The sequence below is a fragment of the Nannobrachium achirus genome (genome assembly GCF_963921795.1).
Source record: "Nannobrachium achirus genome assembly, chromosome: 23".
In the NCBI taxonomy this organism is placed as follows: Eukaryota; Metazoa; Chordata; class Actinopteri; order Myctophiformes; family Myctophidae; genus Nannobrachium; species Nannobrachium achirus.
This window is the reverse complement of record NC_137830.1, coordinates 32,266,569-32,287,207: the sequence shown is the minus strand read 5'-3', so window position 1 is coordinate 32,287,207 and position 20,639 is coordinate 32,266,569. Positions and strand designations below refer to the sequence as shown.

Below are 20,639 nucleotides of genomic sequence, written 5' to 3'. Positions count from 1 at the left end.
TCAACTGAAATGTATTTTGGCAGGCCTTGATGGCATTGTAATGACTGGTTTTACACTTGGTTGCGTGCTGAAAATAACCGATCTACAAGCTCTACCACGCAACACCTGAGAGCAACCAGACATAAAATGACTCTCTTCTCCACTAATCCCTCCCTAAAGTTTTAGTCTAGTTTTTATTTTGTTGACGTAATTGCCAATATATTTAGTCTTAGTTTTAGTCATCACAGCTTAGTTTTTATTTCGTTTTTATTTCCTTTTCGTCAGTGAAAAAAACGCAGTCGACAAACATTTTTCGTCGTAGTTTTATTCGACGACATCAACACTGGTGTCCTCCTAACAGAGACTCCACAGAGAGCTCCCCCTGTCTGCAGAAGAGCTAGAGGACGTCTTTGACTCGTTGGACACCAACCATGACGGGTACCTGACGCTAGAAGCTTTCTCCTCCGGATTCAGTGAGTCCTTTTCTTCTCCTGCATGTTTCCGGTAGCTTACCTGGACTGGAATTTGTTTTGAGTTTGTTGATCCTGGTTCAAACACTTTTGCTAAAACCTTTGTGTCGTCCAACCACAGGGATGGCCTATCCCAATGCACTTGATCAATATCAATCCATCGGGAGTCATTGATTGCTTGTGGTATTATATAAAAAAAAAGAATATGAATCAATTTCCACAAAGGAATATGTACTTAGTTACGTTCCACCACTGCACAAGCGTAATTTATATAGGGTTGATGGGTTTAATAAACCCAAGGGCCCCCCTACTGGGGACAGTATTATAAATTAATAGGCTATCGTCGTTGTCGGGTGAAAACCTTGTATGTCCAAAACCGTTCGTTTAGCATTTTTCATTTTAAAAATGATTTAAACTAGTGAAAACAGCCGATCTACAAGCACACAACGCCTCGCAACGCGAGGCGTTGTGTGCTTGTAGATCTGCTGTTTTCACAATCTTTGTGCGACAGCCTTGTACGATGAAGCAGGGCTTTGCTTTGCGAAAGAACATACAAATTTGAAACTTGGAGATACGAGGTTTACACCCGACAACGACTATATGTATTTTTTCATTTCCAATATATCAGGGGTCTCTAATCTCCTAATCTATGGGCCCCCCTCACGGCAGTACAGGGCCCTTTTGATCTGAAAACCCATGCAGAATAAGATCTAATTTCGCCCCTGCACCACTGTCCTGCAGGTCAGTTTCTGCGCCGTCGAAGGATTTCGGTGACTGATGACCCCAGTGTGACCCCTGGGCATGGCCTCAGGGCCAAGGAAGCCCTCTACCAGAGCCAGTGGGACGCCAAGCTGGCCGGAGAGGAGGACGATGAAGAGAACCACTTCTCCATGCTGCTGGACAGCCTGGGAGCCAGCAGTGTGTTCGAGGAGTAAGTCTAGCCTCATGTTTACTAGGGGTGGGCGATACGGAAAATAATACAATATCACGATATTTTCCCAAGCTGTATCACGATATACGATTTTATCACGATTCTTTTTCACGTTGGTTTTTATGGTTATTTTTCAACTTACTTGACAAAAACTAGACTCTCTGGGTTCCTTTTGGGAGGTCTAAATTGAACTTTTACAAGGATGTAATTCTGACAGTATACAAATGAAACCAAATGGACCCGTAAGGGTCCATTTGGTTTCATTTGTATACTGTCAGAGTTAAGTGGAGACTGGAGACCTTGACATTTTAAAGTTTGAGAAGTACTGATTTAGACCAAAATGCAGGTTTAAATTGAATTATGCAATGAATCACTGTATTAACGTTTAAACAGGATTTCTTACAAGGCTCCCTCAATTGTATCACGATATATACGATACCTCTGAAAAGGCATATCGTGGAGACATTGTATCGTCTCAACGATAATTATCACCATATCGCCCACCCCTAATGTTTACACACCCCTTTTCCACCAGCGTGGAGCCTGTTACTTTCTGGTTCATGCCCCTAATTTAGAACCAGTTTGAAGCATTGCAACGAAAAAAGGAATTGGTTAGCAAACTTTTATGGGGGGGGGTCGAAACTCTGCCAACTATGACGACATGAGTTGCCATGTCATTATTCTACAGGTTGGAAGATGCAGATAAACAATGGCAAAAGCAAGCAAAACACCATCTGGAAGCCGTTGTCTTACTGAATCGGTGTCTTTTTTCGGTTGCACCATGTAAGATTCATCTTAGTTACAGTGCAGTTAAGTTCAAATGACTGTTCACTTTCCGTGTTGTCAAATTATATCAACATAATGCAAACATTGGGGCAATTTCGGAGTAGGTGTGCAAGAGATCATAAAGAAGAAGCATGTGTTAATTTGAGATTACCTTACACCTACCTTTAAAAAAAATGCTGGACTCTGCATGATTGTATGCAGCAAACACTACTTTACACATTTGTTGACCAAATCAACAAATCATTTAAGTCTAATTTATGTTCCGTCGTGCGCAGCGAACGGCCTAAAATAGCTGACCTACAGTACAAGTTCGCCCATTCTCTGTGCTTGACATTTTTGTGTTGAGTGTACATTTGTACACTCTCAGAGTTATGGTGGTCCTTCAAATTAAAAGGTTTGAGAACCACTGAACTAAGAATAAATAAAAATGCCATTAATGATTGTTAAAGTGCAGCTTCAAGTTTGTAAAATAATAATGTAAACAGTAGAGATTAAAACAATCGTGCAACATCAGATGAAGCCTTCAAAATATGACTGTAAATTAAATATTATCATTCTATAAATTCCATGGTATCGGATTGGCATAGACTGTCATACTCGCTGATACTGATGTAGTAGATAAGGGTCAAAATAAAGGCACATTCTTAAAATGCAACTCTCAAGTTTGAATATTCATAATTCCAAATGTATGCTAATTTACGAATTAAAAATACCATCGATATTAAATTGTACTCTATATATTCATTACACCGATACCAGCATTTTAAGCAGTATATCGGCAGCATTTCAGATACTGGTATCGGAACTAAAACAGAATATCATCTCTGTTCTCTCTCTCCTCCATCCATCCATCCATCCATCCATCCATCCATCCATCCATCCGTCATCATCATCATCATCATCATCATCATCATCATCATCATCATCATCATCATCAGTCCAGGGGAGGTGCGCAGCCTGTGGGCACAGCTGAGGAGGGACGAGCCTCACCTGTTGTCCAACTTTGAGGAGTTCCTGGCTAGGGTGACCTCACAGATCAAAGAGGCCCAGAAGGAGAGGAAGGACATGGAGAGCGCCCTCCAGAGGTGGGAAGAGTACACACACAGTACACCAGGGGTTTTCAAAGTGGGTGATGGGGCACCCTGGGGTGCCGTGATGCCAGTCCAGGGGTGCAGGGAGATAATTTGATCATCAATATCACTTCATGATTTGCACTGTACTTGATGAGTTCTTTTTCCATCTATGACATCTCTCTTTACCAAAAATAGCCGATCCACAAGCTCACAACGCGTCACAACCGTTGTGAGCTTGTAGATCGGCTATTTTTGGTGAACCTTCCCACCAGAATAGGCATGCTGGGGTTCAATCGGTTAAACGTTAAGTATAACGTTATTTTCAGTCAGTTCTGATGGAAACGGATATTTCTCCAATATGATGTAAGATGTAAAAATGAACAGTGTAATTCAGGGGTGCCGTGGATGAAAAAGTTATTTACAAGGGTGCCCTGAGTCAAAAAAGTTTGAAAACCACTGCAGTACACGTTGTACTTGTTGTACTGTGCTGTATACCGTGTATGTTTCAGAGCGAAGGACGCAGCAATAAAAAAGAACAGAAGAAAGAATAGAAAATAATAACTGTATTAAAGGACGACGTCACCCATTTTCGTCCTCCTCACTAAATGCTCCTTAAAATACAGTAGCATTTTTGTCGGGCGGCAGTGGCTCAGGGGTAGAGTTGCCGCCTTAGAACACGGAGGGTTCCAGAAGGGTTCCCAGTTCGATCCTGGGCTCTCCCAGAGTTAGTGTCGAAGAGTCCTTGAGCAAGACTCTGAGTCTGAACCCTTAGCTGCTCCCAGTGAGCAGGTTGGTGCCTTGCATGGCTTCCTCCGCCATCGGTGTATGATTATAATTACATCTAACGATGCTTCTCCTCCATACACGTTGGTGAATGTAGCCTTGGCCAGGAAAATTTGATGTCTTCTTTATAAATGTCTTTAGCTTGAGTTGGTGCCCTCTCGCGAGTGCTGTGTATGAGGTTGCTAACCGATAAAATTAAGGCAGAGGTTGGACAAAATTGTATTATTTAGTTTTTCAACTGATTCTGTTAGGAAATTAGGTCTACTTTTTTTGTATGAGGTTGCTAACCTCATACACCCACGCCAGGCTCTTCCTGGTGGTCATCTGTCTCTCCAGCGTCACCAATCTTCCTCGGTTTGAATGTGTGTGTGTGTGAATGGGTGAATGTAATGCACAGTCTCTGTAAAGCGCCTTGGATGAAGGCGCTATATAAATGCAACATTTACCATTTACTAACTCTGTCTCAGAGGCAGTGTTATTTTTGACAGCAAATTTTGATTTAGTTTTAGTCAGTCTTTTGAATAAAATGTAATTTAGTTTTAGTCATAATTTAGTCACCTGAAAAGTTTTAGTTTTAGTCTAATTTTAGACGACTAAATATCATAAGATTTTAGGCGACTAAATCAACAAGTATTTTGGCAGGCCTTGATGGCATCGTAATGACAGATTTTACACTTGGTTGTGTGCTGAAAATAGCAGATCTGTCGCAGCGACACGTTGTGAGCTTGTAGATCTGCTATTTTCAGCACACAACACCTGAGAGCAACCAAACATCTTTTCCACTAGTCCCTCCCTAACGTTTTAGTCTAGTTTTTATTTTGTAGGCGAAATTGTCAATATATTTAGTCTTAGTTTTAGTCATCACAGCTTAGTTTTTTTTATTTCGTTTTTATTTAGTTTTCGTCAGTGAAAAAAACACAGTCGACAAACATTTTTCGTCATAGTTTTAGTCGACAAAATCAACACTGCTCAGAGGAGGGCTGTGGACAGTTCAGAAACCCGCCTACCAGTGACATTATCGATGGGGAATCCAAGCCAATAGAAACTGCAGGCTTTCTATTCCTGGAAAGTTGCATGATATAATGGAAGCCATTGTTCTCACGAGAATACAAATCAAAATAAAACATTTTTAAATGTTGTTTCAAAAGAATAATAACCTGCCTAAAGATCATCTCACTGGTAGGCATTTTTCTGAAGTCTCCACAGCCTTCCTATGAGACACAAAACGAGTAGAAAGAAATTGTACCATAAGCGGTATGCAGTATCTCTACAGTCATGTCATCAACATGCATCTGTCCCATCTAGCGCCAAATCTTTGGACACTGCACCTACAGAATTTGCCCTAAAATCACGCGAAGCGGTACACAGTATCTCTAAAGTCATGTCATCAACATGGATCTGTCCCATTTCCCATATTCCCTCCTGATTGCCTACCATTGCCTTCTAAAGTTTGTATGCGACCTGACGGTCGATTAGGGAGTCTTACTGGTAGGCATTTTTCTGAAGTGTCCACAGCTTTCCTATGAGACGCTGAAAGAGTAGAAAGGAATTGTACCATTTTATCGTGAGCATTAATGAGGACCAATTATATGAAGGTTGAAAATGGGTGAAGTTGTCCTTTAATGGTTGGGGGGAGAGGGGGTTTTGTTCAGTTGATTACGGGACAAAGTATACATTTACTCTATGTGTTGGGGCCACAAGCTGTTTAGCTTGCAGCATTTAGCCTTAGAGTATTATTAGTGAATTAAATGTATTGACATTGCGATAATGTAGGTCATGATTTCTCAAGCATGCCCTACATTTAAAAGGTTTTAAGAACATTTGCCAATCAGGAACTCGGTGTTCTCCCTATTATAGTCACCTACATACTGTAACTGGGCAGCACTAAGTATTAGTATGTGTGTTCACCTGTAATTCTCTGTAGGATTTGATCCTTTCAAATGATTGTTAATCCTGACCCACATACGTTCAAGTCTGGCCATTAGTTTGACATTGCTTTAATTCATTGGTTCTCAAAGTCCTTGGAGGGGATCCAGGGGGTCCCCAGCAAAATGTGTTGCCGTAGCTATTTTAAAAATAGCAGATATTCAAGCTCACAGGCTTACAGTGAAAAGAAAAGAAAAACATTTTGAAAGTGTTGTGAAACATTTACCCAAATCGGGGGTCCCTGGCACAAAAAAAAAATCAGAGTCCGCGGCCACAGATAGATTATATCAATTTGGGGATCCTTGACACAAACACGTTTGAGAACTACTGCTTTAATTAAATACAGTAGGCGTGTGTGTGTGTGTGTGTGTGTGTGGGTGTGTGTGTGTGTGTGTGTGTGTGTGTGTGTGTGTGTGTGTGTGTGTGTGTGTGTGTGTGTGTGTGTGTGTGTGTGTGTGTGTGTGTGTGTGTGTGTGTGTGTGTGTGTGTGTGTGTGTGTGTTTTCCTGGTACTGCACGGTACGGCTTGTTATTCTGTACATGTCACTAATCAGGTGTTTAGGTCTTAAAAGTTATCAGGGTGATGTAAATACCACTTGGTATGCTTTGGACTCAAAGTCTGAGTCGTTTAACCCAGCGTGCGTGCGTGCTTGTGTGTGTGTGCAAACACGTACATGCGCGCATTTATGCATTTTCCCACAGTATTTACCACTGCTGTTTTTTTTTTTTCCAAAGCCTCTCGGCTCCAGACATGAGGTCATGTTGTATACAGCACTGTACATAAAGTGTGTCTTTCGGTGCTTTCAGCGTATAAATAAAATAATGGGTCACACTCACAAACGTACCCTTTGTGAGGATTCATGGGCGCGCGGCGGAATTCGAGGTCAAACACATTTCACCCTGAAGCTGTATTTAAACTGTGTAGCGCAAACGGTGATGCTTGCCAAAAAGAACAGGTTTTCAAGCTTCCTTTTGGCAAACAACACTACAGAGTATAACTTTGACTTAAAGCCAGCGGTTCTCAACCTTTTCTGGATCAGGGCCCATTTGGAAATCTTGAAAGTGGCCTACCCATCACTTATGTTATGTGGTCAGACACTGACTTGAATCCTTCGTCAGCGTCCTCAGCTGAAACACTGCTGTGCACCAACATTCTCTCAGGATTAAAAAAATCGATTGATTATTCAGTAAAACAATGACTGAAAATGCACGTGGCCCACACATCTGACCATGTTTGTCTCTGATGTCACTTCCTCTCATTACAGGAAAGCTGCGACCCACGACAGCGAGATCCGTAGCTTATACGAAGAGATGGAAGCACAGATCAAAAATGAAAAAGACCTCTCTCTTCTTAAGGTATAAACGTTCACTCTTATGTCTATAAGTCAGCATTTTTATCGTCCAGTTAGCATCTCCCCCTCCTCCCTCTAGCACAGGGGTCTTCAACAGGGGGTCCGGGACCCCTAGGGAGTCCTCAGAGTTATTACAGGGGGGCCGCCAAATCTTTGTGTGATAGGATCATGTTTTTTACATTAACCACTTGAACTCTAGCATCCCTATTCTGAGTGGAACAGTAGCCAAAAATAGACGATCTACAAGCTTACAACACCTCGCAGCACGAGGCGTTGTAAGAGGTTTGTCGAGGGAAAAGAAGAGCAGACATATTTGACGGTTCAAGTGGTTAAATGTCTGACTCCAACATGACGACAGTGCTGTCAAACAAGTCTAAGCTGTCTAAGAAATCTACGAACATTTTTAACCTGCAACACAATTTTATACAATATGTAGAGGGGGTCCCTGCTTCATCTCTCTCCTAGCTATGGGGTCCTTGGCCTGAAAACGTTGAAGACCCCTGCTCTAGCACACAACGATTTGGCGCCTCCCCTCCTGTAGTAACTTTGAGGACCCCCTGTTGAAGACCCCTGCTTTTTGAATGCTTTAACCAGTAAAAAATAGCAGATATACGCGCGGCACCGAGTGCAAAGTCGTGAAAATTTGTGCAAATCTTTGAATATATGTATTTTGTAGCGAACATTTGTAACTCAAATTTTGCTTCTGAGTGGTCCCTGGAACGAAATATTTTGAGATGGGTGTCCGTGGCCAAATACATATCAGTTTGGGGGTCCTTCACATGAAAAAGTTTGAGAACCACTGACATAGTAGTCTCTCAAGAACAGACTAACTGAGCTCCAGTTAAGTGAAAAGAACCTTTTCTTTGACGATGGCTGGCCAGATTGCTGACATAGAAACATCGTTTTTTCAAAAAACCTTAGAAAGATTTAAAAGACAGTTATAGAATCGGGTCAAAATTCAAATTTTCACGATTTTTCAAAAATAGCAGATCTACAAGCTCGCAAAGCATAAAATAATGATACATAATAATGTGTACCCGTTCTGAATGGGTTAACTCAGTGAATGCCTGACTTTACATTATTTAATGGGCCTTGATGCCAGCCATTTTGTTTAATGTCGGCTAAAGGGCTAACGTGCACGAGCGTGCACGGCCGGGCTATAAACATAGAATGGTAAGACAATCCGATAAACGGTTATGGAGATATAGGCCAAAACGTTTATAATATAATCTGGTGTAAAAGGAAAATAGAGGAAATATGTCATATTTGAAATACGTGCAAAATTGATATGATATGATATGATATTATATCAAGTCTGCGCTCATTTCCTGTATATATACACCTATATAAGTGAAATTATTTAATTTGAGTTTAAAAAAAAGTTTTTTTTTTTTCATATTAAAAAAAGTGTGTAAAAGACGTTTTTGGCACCAGGAACCCTTATTAAAAAGTGTGTAAAAGACGTTTTTGGCACTCAGGGAGTTAAAGAGTATCTTCCCCTCTCCATGCAGGATGCTGAGCGTCTCCAGGTACACAGCCAGGAGATGGAGCAACAGCTTTTCTCCAAGGAGAGAGAACTGGACCATCTCATCCAGAAACAGAGACGGGTGAGTGGAGATTGTAATGGAAATCCAATTTGTATTCCTGGTTAGTTATTCACTTATTATTACCCGGCTTCTTTGAATGCTTGATTCTGATTGGTCAATCGCTGAAATCAGAGGTCTGATATTTCTGGATAACAGACCGCTCCGCTCTATCCACAACTTTCCAACATCCCATCATGCATTGCGCAGAAGTTGCACGGCGCTTCAGGCGCTGCAGCCGAGTGTGATCTACAAGCTCACAACGGTTGCATCTGCGACGCGACGTGAGCTTGTATGTCTGCTGTTAACCGGAAGTGTGGTGCAAAAAAATCTCCAGTAAATTCCCGCGGAAAGAGGTGGATAACAGACCGCTGCCTAATCAAAGGCTCAGAGTACCTGCTGCAGTCAAGCTGCACTGCGTGAATATTGTGCTGTATCCACACTAGGCTAACGCGGACCAGTTCGTGTAGGCAGATGGGCGGGCGCGGCGAGTCTCACCGCAAGTCTCCGACCAATAGCATGTGTTCTCCTCCCCCCTCCTCCTTCTGCTGCTCTGCTCAGCGCAGAGAACGCTTCTGCGTCATGACGTCAACACATTCGGTGTGACGTTCTCTGCACTCTGATTGGTTAGGGATATTCTACACTTCCTCCAACAGTGATCATAACGCGATCGCCCAGGCTTCATTTTCTTCCGATCGCCAAATGAAGCCTGGGTTTCCGAGGCTATGCTGTATCCAACATGTCAGCCATGTAAACAAACACACAGCGACATTTAGAACTAAACGTTGCTCTCAAGAATGTTTTTTCAAAATATTTTAAGCGGGAAATAGACGACGTAGTGTCAGCACTTCCTTGTTTTCCAAGGCGACCGTGTTGCGCTGGGGGGGAAGCCCAGCGCAACACTTGTGGAAGCCTTCTGTAAACAAGGAATACTTGTTTTGTTTTTAGTTTTGAGTCAAATTATTAATTTTATTTAGTAGCCGGTTAATAAGTGTTCTATTTCATACCTCCTAACCGCCAGAGGGCGGTGTATGAACACCGTGGATAAACATCACGCGCTTGCGCAGAGGTCGAATTCTAATAACAACATAGTCACCCGTGACCCTGTGTGCCTGTGCGTGAGCACGTACACTGCCTACATAGGCAGGACGCACACAAGGACCTCCCTCTTTCATCTTTTCGCCTAGAGCGCAGGTCGACACAGCAGATGCGTTGGAGTCTCGATAACCTAAACCTATACGGTACGGTGGGAGCTGCGGTTTTCGCCCTCCTAGAGACTACGTGGACTGCAAGGTTTACCCTGTTCAAGATGGGACTGAAAGCAGTACGGTAAGTAACGGCTGATGATAGCCAATTGCTAATATACTAGCGTCGAGAGTGGTTTTCGCTCCATAAAGCTAGTTGTATTGTATTGTGAGTTTGGACCCACGTGTGTAGCACGTCTGCCGTTCACTATAGCGTCGATAGTGGTCTTCGCTACATAGCTATTGGTGAACCCTGCAAGGCAGCAGTGTGTTGGTGTATGGTTGTTTAGCGATAGCGCTATTAGCCTAACCAGCGTGGGTCTGCGGCTAACGTTGGCATAGAGAGCGGTGTTCGCTCCACAAGCTAACGTTAACGGTCGCTTGTTTACAGCGTTGCACAGCACACGGTGCTGGCATTTAAAAGCGTGTAGCATAGAGAGCGGTCTTCGCTCCACAAGCTAACGTTAGCTGTCGCTTGTTTACAGCGTTGCACAGCACACGGTGCTGGCATTTAAAAGCGTGTAGCATCAGAGAGCGGTGTTCGTTCCTTCGCTACAGTTAAAGCTGCTATAATCACCAGTCATGCAGAACGCATGTGCCCGGTGCGCCGCCGCTTTGGATATGGAGGATGGTCATGACTGGTGCCCGCGCTGTCTCGGCATTGACCATCTGAGGCAAGCCTTGACGACGGAGGCGTGCACGAATTGCAGCTGCATGGCCTTGGATGCGAGGAAGGCACGGCTGGCGACGGCTGAGGGCAGGGACATGCCTCCATCAGGCATGCCAGTCTTGAGCCCAGTGAGGGGGCTTTCTAAGAGCAAGCGCTCCCATAGTAAGGACGCATTGGCCAAGAAGGCAGGCGCCAAGAAGGGCCGTCGTGAAACGGCTGGTGGGGAAGGTGCAGGTGCGAAAAAGGTGCGTCAGGAGGACCAGCAACCCCCGTCGCACACGGTGGACTCACTGGCCGCTGAGTTTGCTCAGATTAAGGCCCTGCTCTATAACCTGCAGCCCCGTACCCCTACCACCGGTGCTGCTACCGTAGGGCCCCAACGCCATGCTAGGCAGCTGGGCCTGGACCATGCTGCAGCATGGGCTGCTGGTTTGGAGGACGTCCTGTCTATATCGGCCTCAGACTCTCTCTTCACAAATGAGGTTTCATATCATGAGGAGCCAGTTGGAGAGGCCCCTCGCTCTGAGTCGGGCTCACAGGGGTCAGGAGCAAGTACTGCTACTACTGCAACCAAGGAGGACCTTCAGCTTGCCCTGTCGCGGCTGGGCATTGAGGTCTCTACTGAAGGGCCCCAGCTTTCCAATGAATTCTTCAGGCATAGGCCGGATCCAGTTTTCTCTGTGCCGCCTTCGAGGGCTTTCATTGCGGAGCTGCAATCATGCTGGGCAGATCCCAGGTCTAATCGTCATCCATCGCAAGACCGCAGGGCCATGGGTGCCATGGCTGACGCGGCACAGTTTGGTTTGGACCATATGCCAGCGGTGGAGAATTCAATCGCTTCCCTGGTGGTGTCACCAGAGGAGGCCCTTAGTCAGGATCCTAAATGTCCACTGGCCCAATGCAGACTGACGGATGACTACATCACCAAGGCTTATGAGTCAGCAGCTCAGGTGGCGCGTGTGGGGAATTCGATGTCCCACCTTGTCCTGGCCCTGGACAAGTCTCTTGTGGCGGCGGGGGCGGATGCGGCAACACAGAGCCTGAGTGAGGCTTCACTCAGGGCCTTTGCCTACATGGCTAAGGACCTGGGAAGGGTTATGTCCACCTTGACCTTGGCTCGTCGCCAGGTCTGGCTTGCTCAGGCCCCTGTGTCAGTGCAGTGCAGGAAGAAGCTCTGCAAGCTGCCTGTTGCCCCAGGCCAGATTTTTGGGCCCTCAGCTCAAGAGGCCCTGGACCGCTGCCTTGAGGTGAAGAAGTACAGGCGTCAGTTCGCAGACTTGTGCCGGGAACCTGCACGGCAGTCAAGGCGCACGGGCACTCAACGCTCAGCATCTGGTGGTCAGAGCGCTTCATCATCGGCGGCTAGAGACTCTTCGTTTCGGCACGACCAGCCCCAACGAGCGCCCCCACAGCCCTCTTTTAGGGAGCCCAGAGGTAGGGCTCCCAGGCGTGGGGGCGGCCGATCATCCAAATCATTCAAGGGCCGGGGGAGTCGAGCGTGACTCCCCCGACCCGGGCCCCAGCCGGTTCACCCCAGAACATCTAAGCCGCTGGGAAGCCCTAACTTCGGACCCCTGGGTACTTTCCACCATATCCGGAGGATACAGGATTCAGTTCAGACGTCGGCCCCCAGCATTCACCGGGGTGAGGATGACCGTGGTCGACGATCCGCTGAGGTCTCAGCCCCTCAGACAGGAAATTACAGAGCTCCTAGTGAAGGATGCCATAGAGAGTGTACCTGGTTCAGCAAGGCTAAGAGGGTTCTACTCAAATTATTTTCTTATCCCAAAGAAGGATGGCACACTTCGGCCAATCCTCGATCTCAGGAATCTGAACCAATTCCTGAAGACTTTTCATTTCAAGATGTTGCGCCCAGTGGACGTTCTCCAAGCTGTGGCAGCAAAGGACTGGTTCACCAGTATAGATTTAAAAGATGCTTATTTTCACGTGCCAATAGCACCAGACCACAGACAGTTCCTCCGGTTCGCCTTCGAGGGTCAGGCATACCAGTTCCGGGTCCTTCCGTTTGGCCTCTCTCTCAGCCCCCGGGTCTTCACCAGGTTCGTAGCGGCGGCGCTGGCCCCGCTCCAGGACAGAGGGATGCGGATTCTCCTGTACCTCGACGATTGGCTGGTGTGCGCGTCGACTCGAGGACAGGTACTCAGCGACACATCGGCCCTCTTGAACCATGTGGCGCAACTGGGGCTCACAGTGAACCTCACCAAGAGCTCCTTGACTCCCAGTCAGGAAACTGTATTCATTGGAATCGCCCTCAACTCCGTTTCAATGATGGCCTGCCCCTCTCCACGGCGAGTGGACAGCATCCTGGAGCTTGTGTCTCATGTGCGGAGAAGCACCACGCTCGAGTATGGACTGCTCCTCAGGCTGCTGGGTTTACTGATATCGGTATCCAGGCTTGTACCTCTTGGGCTCCTGTCAGTGCGGCCTCTGCAGGTGTGGGTCAACGGCTTGGGCCTCGACCCCGTGTGGGATCAGGAGAGTCTGGTGACGATCTCCAGTCATCACCGTCGGTTGCTGGAGCCGTGGAGGAGAAGGGAGAGACTGTGCCGGGGCGTGCCCGTGGGGGCACTACCCTCCCGCCGGGAGTTGGTGGTGACGGACGCTTCCCTGTCAGGCTGGGGAGCCTTATGGGAGCACAGGGCAGTCAGAGGGTGCTGGGGCCCTCAGGAGAGGCGACTACACATAAATGTGCTGGAACTCCGGGCAGTGTACTTGGCCCTCAAATACTTCCTTCCTGCCTTGGAGGGGAGGCATGTCCTTGTCAAGTCGGACAACGTAGCAACGGTGTACCACGTGAACCATCAGGGTGGCATCAGATCCAAGGAGTGTCTGCTGGAGGCCCAGAGGCTCCTCAAGTGGGCTTTTCCTCGCCTTCGCAGTCTCCGGGCAGTGCACCTACCGGGAGTCTGCAACCAGGCAGCGGATTTGCTGTCCCGTCAGGATCCTCCACCGGGGGAGTGGAGATTGAACCCGGCCGTGGTCCAACGGATCTGGGAAAAGTACGGCAAGGCAGAGGTGGATCTCTTTGCCTCAAGCGAGTCAACGCACTGCCAGCAGTGGTTCTCCCTGTCGGATCCAGCCTGTCCATTGGGACAGGACGCGTTCGCTCACCCATGGCCGCCAGGCCTCTTATATGCGTTCCCTCCTTTGCCCATGCTCACGCTGACACTTCACAGGATAGCCACAGGCAGTCACACAGTGCTGCTGGTGGCTCCTTACTGGCCAGGGAGGATCTGGTTCCCCATGATCAGGCGGCTTCTCATTGGAACGCCTTGGCCCCTCCCGTCGAGGCAGGATCTCCTGTCACAGGTGCAGGGCCGCATTTGGCATCCCCAGCCAGATCGCCTTCAGCTCCATGTCTGGCCCCTGAGGGGCCAGGGTCTCTGCTAGAGTCCTGCGATGAGGCAGTTGTCCAGACCCTGCTCAACGCTCATGCGCCCTCCACAAGAGCGCTTTATGCAAACAGGTGGAAGCTGTTCTGCAAGTGGTGCGAGTCTCAACACGAGGATCCGGTCAGGTGCTCTGTGCAGAGACTGCTACGGTATCTTCAGACGTTGCTGGTCAAGGGGCTCTCGTCCTCTACTATGAAGGTGTATGTTGCTGCCATCTCAGCTCGGCATGTGCTGGTGGACGGTCGGACGCTGGGGTCTCATCCGCTGGTCAGTCGATTTCTGAAGGCAGTGCTCAGATTGCACCCCCCGCACGTGGCTAGAGTGCCCTCGTGGGACTTGCCTATGGTCCTGGAAGCCTTATGTTCTCCGCCGTTTGAGCCGCTGGAGCAGGCTGGTCTCAAGTGGCTGTCTGCTAAAACCGCCTTTCTCCTTGCCATCACGTCTGCCAAGCGAGTAGGGGAACTCCATGCCCTATCTGTCGCTATGGACTGTTTGAGGTGGTCCTCGGATGGCTCTGGGGTTACCATGTGGCCCAACCCCTCTTTCCTGCCGAAAAGGATTTCAGCCTTTCACGTCAACCAGCCTGTCACTCTGACAGCTTATGCTGCGCACCCAGGGGCGGAGGGGTCGAGTCATGATGTGCGATTGTGTCCCATTCGGGCCCTGAGGCAGTACATTGACAGCACGATGGCGTTTCGGAAGTCGGATGCTCTCTTCCTCTGCTATGGAGGGCACAGGAAGGGACATGCTCTGTCCAAGCAACGTCTTGCTCACTGGATCATTGATGCCGTTTTGCAGGCTTATGAGCGGAAGGGGCTGCCGGCTCCTCCAGTGAAGTGCCATTCCACCAGGAAGGTGTCCACCTCCTGGGCGGCACTGAAGGGCGTGCCACTGATGGATATCTGTGCGGCGGCAACATGGGCTTCCCCCTCTACGTTCGCCCGCTTCTACCGGGTGAATGTTGCTGCCCCTCGACTGGTCCAGATGGCTGTGTTGTCGGCCTCCTCGACCTGTAACTGATGGTTGGTGAGTGCAGGTTCCTCGTGACCATGTTGATATACGTTATCCACGGTGTTCATACACCGCCCTCTGGCGGTTAGGAGGTATGAAATAGAACGAGAGTTATGCATATAACTATGGTTCTATGAATACCGGATAACCGCCAGAGGTGTCTGTCACTCGGAATCCCAGACGAAAAGATTTTCACGAGGGAGGTCCTTGTGTGCGTCCTGCCTATGTAGGCAGTGTACGTGCTCACGCACAGGCACACAGGGTCACGGGTGACTATGTTGTTATTAGAATTCGACCTCTGCGCAAGCGCGTGATGTTTATCCACGGTGTTCATACACCGCCCTCTGGCGGTTATCCGGTATTCATAGAACCATAGTTATATGCATAACTCTCGGTATAATGGCTGGCTCCTTGGTCGTTGTCCAGGAATAACAATCCCTTCAGCCTGATAACTCCCCAAGGCGCAGGCTGTCGGTATTGTTATTCTCGGACAACGACCGCGGAGCCAGCCATTATCCCTTACTTATTATTGATTTATTATTACTAGTCCTGTGCCCGGGGGCGTGCGATGAGGGATTGAATGTAGGAGTCTCAGAAGTAATGTTGGAGAACCCAGACCGGTGCCTGTTGGGCAGAACAGTCACCATCAATGTCCAGTTTGCAACACCCGTTGTATCCGTCTGTCTGGCTGGCACTCTTTTATGCCCATATATGGTGTTCCGTGTCCAGGCCAGTCTGTGATGTCATCTCCAAATTTGGGCACTGTAGTGATGTTGGAGTTTGGACACTGCTCCTACAGATTTTGCCCTAAAATCACGCATAGTGCCACCATCAGGCCGTGCCACGCACAACCCCCTACACTCAGGAACCAATGCCACTTACAGGCCTGACGGTCGCTTATCTCCCGATTAGGGAATACACTTTGCTACTGGTGCCATGACATTACTTTCCCTCTGTTTGTCAAGCTCCCAAGCCAAGGGGGGCTGCCCTTTAACAATTATTAATGGCATTTTCGAGTTACAGACCTCTAAGGGTCCATTTGGAACCTTCTCTAGGAACCCAGATGACCCCACTTTGAGAACCACTGTCCTAGATTTTCATTTTATTACACAGTGGTATCAGATCGTTACTCGATATCGGGAAAGAAGAAATGGTATCAGTGCTAGGGCTGGGGCTTGATTTAAAAAAATCTAATTATTTAGAGGCTTTGATTAACACTTATGTTGCAATGATTTTTTCTCTTCAATGTCTCGCGTTGCCATGGTTACCATAGACTTCCATGTAATTGTGCAATTGTGTAAAAAGTGCACGCCCATGCCTAGATGATGCACCACGTGTGTAGATGCTGTTCACAGCTTTCAAACAAAAAAATCCGCTTGGAAATCCGTTCAGGCATTCATGATTTATGGGCCATTATGTTTTCTTCAGATGTAAACAAACATGGCTGCCATGTTTGAAAGAATGGGTTGGTATGGGGGTTAAACATGCAATTTTTTTTTTTTCAAAAACGGCCCAAACTCGGGAAACTCGGGGTTGGCACAGCGTTGGTATCAATACAAACTCGGGAAACTCGGGGTTGGCACCAGATGTGTTAATCGAAATTAATCGTAATAATTATCGCAAATATTTTTTCAAATATTTGACCTGATAAGCATTTCTTTTTTCAATTAAAACGCATTTTGGTTTATGAGTGAATCAATGAGTGAGTTTTTTAAATCTAAATTTCCCATTCACTGGGCCAAGCAAAACATAACAAAGCAATTTAAAGCAGGGGTCTTCAACGTTTTCAGGCCAAGGACCCCTTAGCTGAGAGAGAGATGAAGCAGCGACCCCCCACACCTTTTTCATAGATTCCATATAGTTTCATCTTTTGACAGCACAATCATCAGTGTATTTTGGAATCATGTAAATTTGTGTTTTCTGATATTTAACCACTTGAACCGTCAATGCTTAATAAAAGTTTACCTTTCACTCTGTACTTAGTCTGCTCTTTTTCCCCTCTACACCAAAGCCCTTTGCCAAAAATAGACAATCTACAAGCTCACAACGCCTCACAACTTGTAAATCTGCAATTTTTGGCTAAAGTTATCCAAATATAGACGCTAGGGTTCAAGTGGTTAATACAAAAAAAGATTTGGAGGTCCCCCTGTAGTAACTCTGAGGACCCCCTAGGGGTCCCGGACTCCCCTGTTGAAGACCCCTGATGTAAAGACCGCTTTGCGCGTTTTTAGCGTCAATGGGGGCCACGCGCTGGATATCAAACGGCCGATGTGTTAATTAATCCAAATGAATCAGATGAGTCTCGGGTCCTAATGCATACGTCTCTACTCCTCCTCCTTTCTGCTAGCTGGAGGTGCAGTGTCGTGAGCTGCAGGAGAGCAGGGTGGAGAACGTCAAGCTGAAGAAGACCAACGACGAGCTGTCCAGGGACCTGGAGGGCACCAATCAGGAGCTGGCCCTGGCCCAGGAGCAGCTCACTATCCTGGAGGAGCAGGCCACCCGGCTGCAACAGGACAAAGAGATGTGAGGCCCCGTACATACTGCGACGCTCTGTAGAGAAAACGGCGAGGTCCCGGGATATCGCCGTTGCGTTTTGCCTTTTATCAAGCATTCATATGAAGCCGAAATGATGTAGTGTCCATGCCACCGTGTGAGCAACAGAAACGCAAGAAGCAACAACGCATGCTAGGCCTTTTCTCTCCTACTAATACATACTGAATGCCCTCCTCAGCATTGTGGCTTGGTGGCCGAGTGGTTACACATTCTGTTTTCGATCCATGGACCCGGGTTCTCGTCCCGCTTGGCAACTTCTTTCCGCAGACAGTTTTTTTTTTAAAGTTATTATTATTATTACATTATTCACATAACTCGGTAACGGCGCTGAGTCGGCTCATCGCCTCCGTCATGGATAATAATGTAATAATAATAATAATAACTTTATCGCCGCAAAAAAGAAAAAAGAAAAGTTGTTCGCGGTGGCGGAAAAAAGTGACACGAGCGGAACACGAACCCGGGGCCCAAAACTGAGCTATGATGACTAAAACTATGACTAAACATACTGACAATTTTGTCAACAAATAAAATCTAGACTAATGTTTGGGAGGGACTAGTGGAGAAGAGATCCAGTAAATACCAGTCCTCAAGGGTGCTTGCCGGGTATCTCAGAGCTGATCTACAAGCTCACAACGCGTCGCTATGCCGTTAAGTAGACTTGAAGTCTGCTGTACAATTACAATATTCAGTGGTTGATTATTTCATCAGACACCCTCCCTATACAAACCCGTTCAAAATCTATTTTAACCAACATTATGGTGACTCATAATGTCCTCCTAATACGTGAGGGGCCGTGTTTTTTCTTTTTTACTTTTTTCATTTATTTTTTATATATTTTTTCTAATGAAAAATATTTATATTTCTTTTAAGAATATAAAAAAGGACATCAATGAAAATTAATGAAAACCATTTATTAGAAGTTGTCAGTATGAGTCGCCAGAACCAATGGGTGTTTTTGATGAATCTATCATGGTTAAAATGGAGTTTGAAGTCACAATGGGTTCGTATAGGAAATACTGAATCAAGCAACTTGAATCCGGGGCTAATTACTTTACTATTCATAAAGGCTGTGGGTGTGTGAGTGTTTTCAGTAAGTCTGCCCTTCTCATCATATTTTCCCTGCATTACCAGTAACGCATTAATATTTAAACCTTGGTATTTACCGTTTCCAGGGAGCTGTACAGAGTAACCGAAGGACTGCACAGAGAAAAGCAGAGTCTAATGAAACAGTTGGACCTCCTCAGGTAAGACACAGTAGGCATCATAAGCCCGTATCATAGTCGGGTCCGCGGTGGAAGGCTTTACACCGCGGTGTAGTCTTTTCGAGTCTTTTTGAGTCATGAAACTACAACGTTACATCATTCCTCGCGGTGGAGAGCTTTCCACCTCGAGTCCCAACACATCTCTCTGTTTTTACTATCAGACAGACAGGCTCTACACCCCGTTCACTGATTGGTCAATCTAGACTAGTCAGTCACGGTGAATAGGTCTCCACCGTGGCGTAGGCCTACTATGATGGCCTGCACTTATTTTCTGACTTTAGGTGGAAAGCTTTCCACCTCAAATTTGCGGTGGATAGCTCTCCACCGTACACTCTGATACGGGCTTTACACACAATCTTTCCGAGTGAATGGCAAACACAACTTGTTTTGCCATCAATACCTGAGACGAATAACAGTCTAAGTCCATATTTTACATTTTTGAATAAAGATATATATTTTTTATTTACCAGATTGTAAACCACAAACTAGAGGTTTTGAATCTGTTAAATTCTTAATGAACTCCCCCCTCATTTCGTTGAATTAGATTTTTTTTTACTTCACTCATATAGACATAACACTTATGGAAAGTGGAAAAACAGTATATCTCCAAACAGTTTGTGGAACAACAGTATAAGTCCGTACAAGCAATATTCAGCAGACAAAGGGAGCAGATAACATTAAAACAGACTATTGAAAAGAATTAGGGTGGAGTGCATTAACAATTTAACAGATTCAAAATGACTAGTTTGTGGTTTACAGTCTGGTAAATCAAAAAATATTTATATTAAAAAGAAATCAAAAATTGACTTAGACTGTTATTCGTCTCAGGTACTCACTATTGAGTCTAGGGTTGCAGCTATTGATTATTTTATCAGTGAATATTCTGTCGATCACGTTTTCAACACATTCCCCGCCATTTAACAATACCTTCGTACTCTATGGTGCCTCTGGTCTCCATAGACTTCCATGTAATTCATAGTGCACGGATCATGCACACCCATGCCTAGATAATGCACCACGTGTGTCCACATTGCTCACAGCTTTCAAACAAAAAAATCCGAATGGAAATCCGTTCAGGCATTCATGAGATACAAGCCATTATGTTTTCCTAAAATGTAAACAAAGATGGCTGCCATGTTTGATAGATGGGGTTGCTATGGGGGTTAAACATGCAATTTCGCGATTTCTATCATGCCTACTACATTTTTTGGGGTCCAAAAAAATTTTTTGAAAAAAAAATGTTTTTGATTTTTTTTTTTTTTTTTTCCAAAATGGCGGAAATTCTCGGGACTATCGGGCCTGGCAGGGAAAGACATTGAAATAATCTCGGGACTATCGGGCCTGGCATGCAATGAGTTAATAGAATAATCATATTATATATATATATATATATATATATATATATATATATACAAACATACATACATACATATACATACAGTATATATTTTAATTGACTAAATTAATTTTCGATTTCATTTCTCAACCATCCCAGAGAGATGAACAAACATTTAAAAGATGAGCGTGACATTAGCTTTGGTGTGGTGAGTTTAAAATGTTTAATCTACAAATACATATATATTCACATTTATCCCTGGCGGTAT

At 45.9% G+C, this 20,639-nt stretch overlaps 1 protein-coding gene across 1 annotated transcript in view; it reads left to right on the top strand.

Annotated features, from left to right (window-relative positions):
- The window catches only part of cracr2ab (calcium release activated channel regulator 2Ab), a gene marked incomplete at both ends in the record, with an annotated part of 38,755 nt that overhangs the window by 2,096 nt on the left and 16,020 nt on the right, over positions 1 to 20,639 (top strand). Inside the window, 8 exons of the mRNA XM_080754335.1 lie at positions 341 to 452; positions 1,191 to 1,380; positions 3,105 to 3,251; positions 7,213 to 7,303; positions 8,811 to 8,906; positions 17,568 to 17,743; positions 18,946 to 19,017; positions 20,531 to 20,579. Coding sequence (XP_080610461.1) covers positions 341 to 452; positions 1,191 to 1,380; positions 3,105 to 3,251; positions 7,213 to 7,303; positions 8,811 to 8,906; positions 17,568 to 17,743; positions 18,946 to 19,017; positions 20,531 to 20,579 — 933 coding nt within the window. The remainder of the gene's footprint in view (positions 1 to 340; positions 453 to 1,190; positions 1,381 to 3,104; positions 3,252 to 7,212; positions 7,304 to 8,810; positions 8,907 to 17,567; positions 17,744 to 18,945; positions 19,018 to 20,530; positions 20,580 to 20,639) is intronic.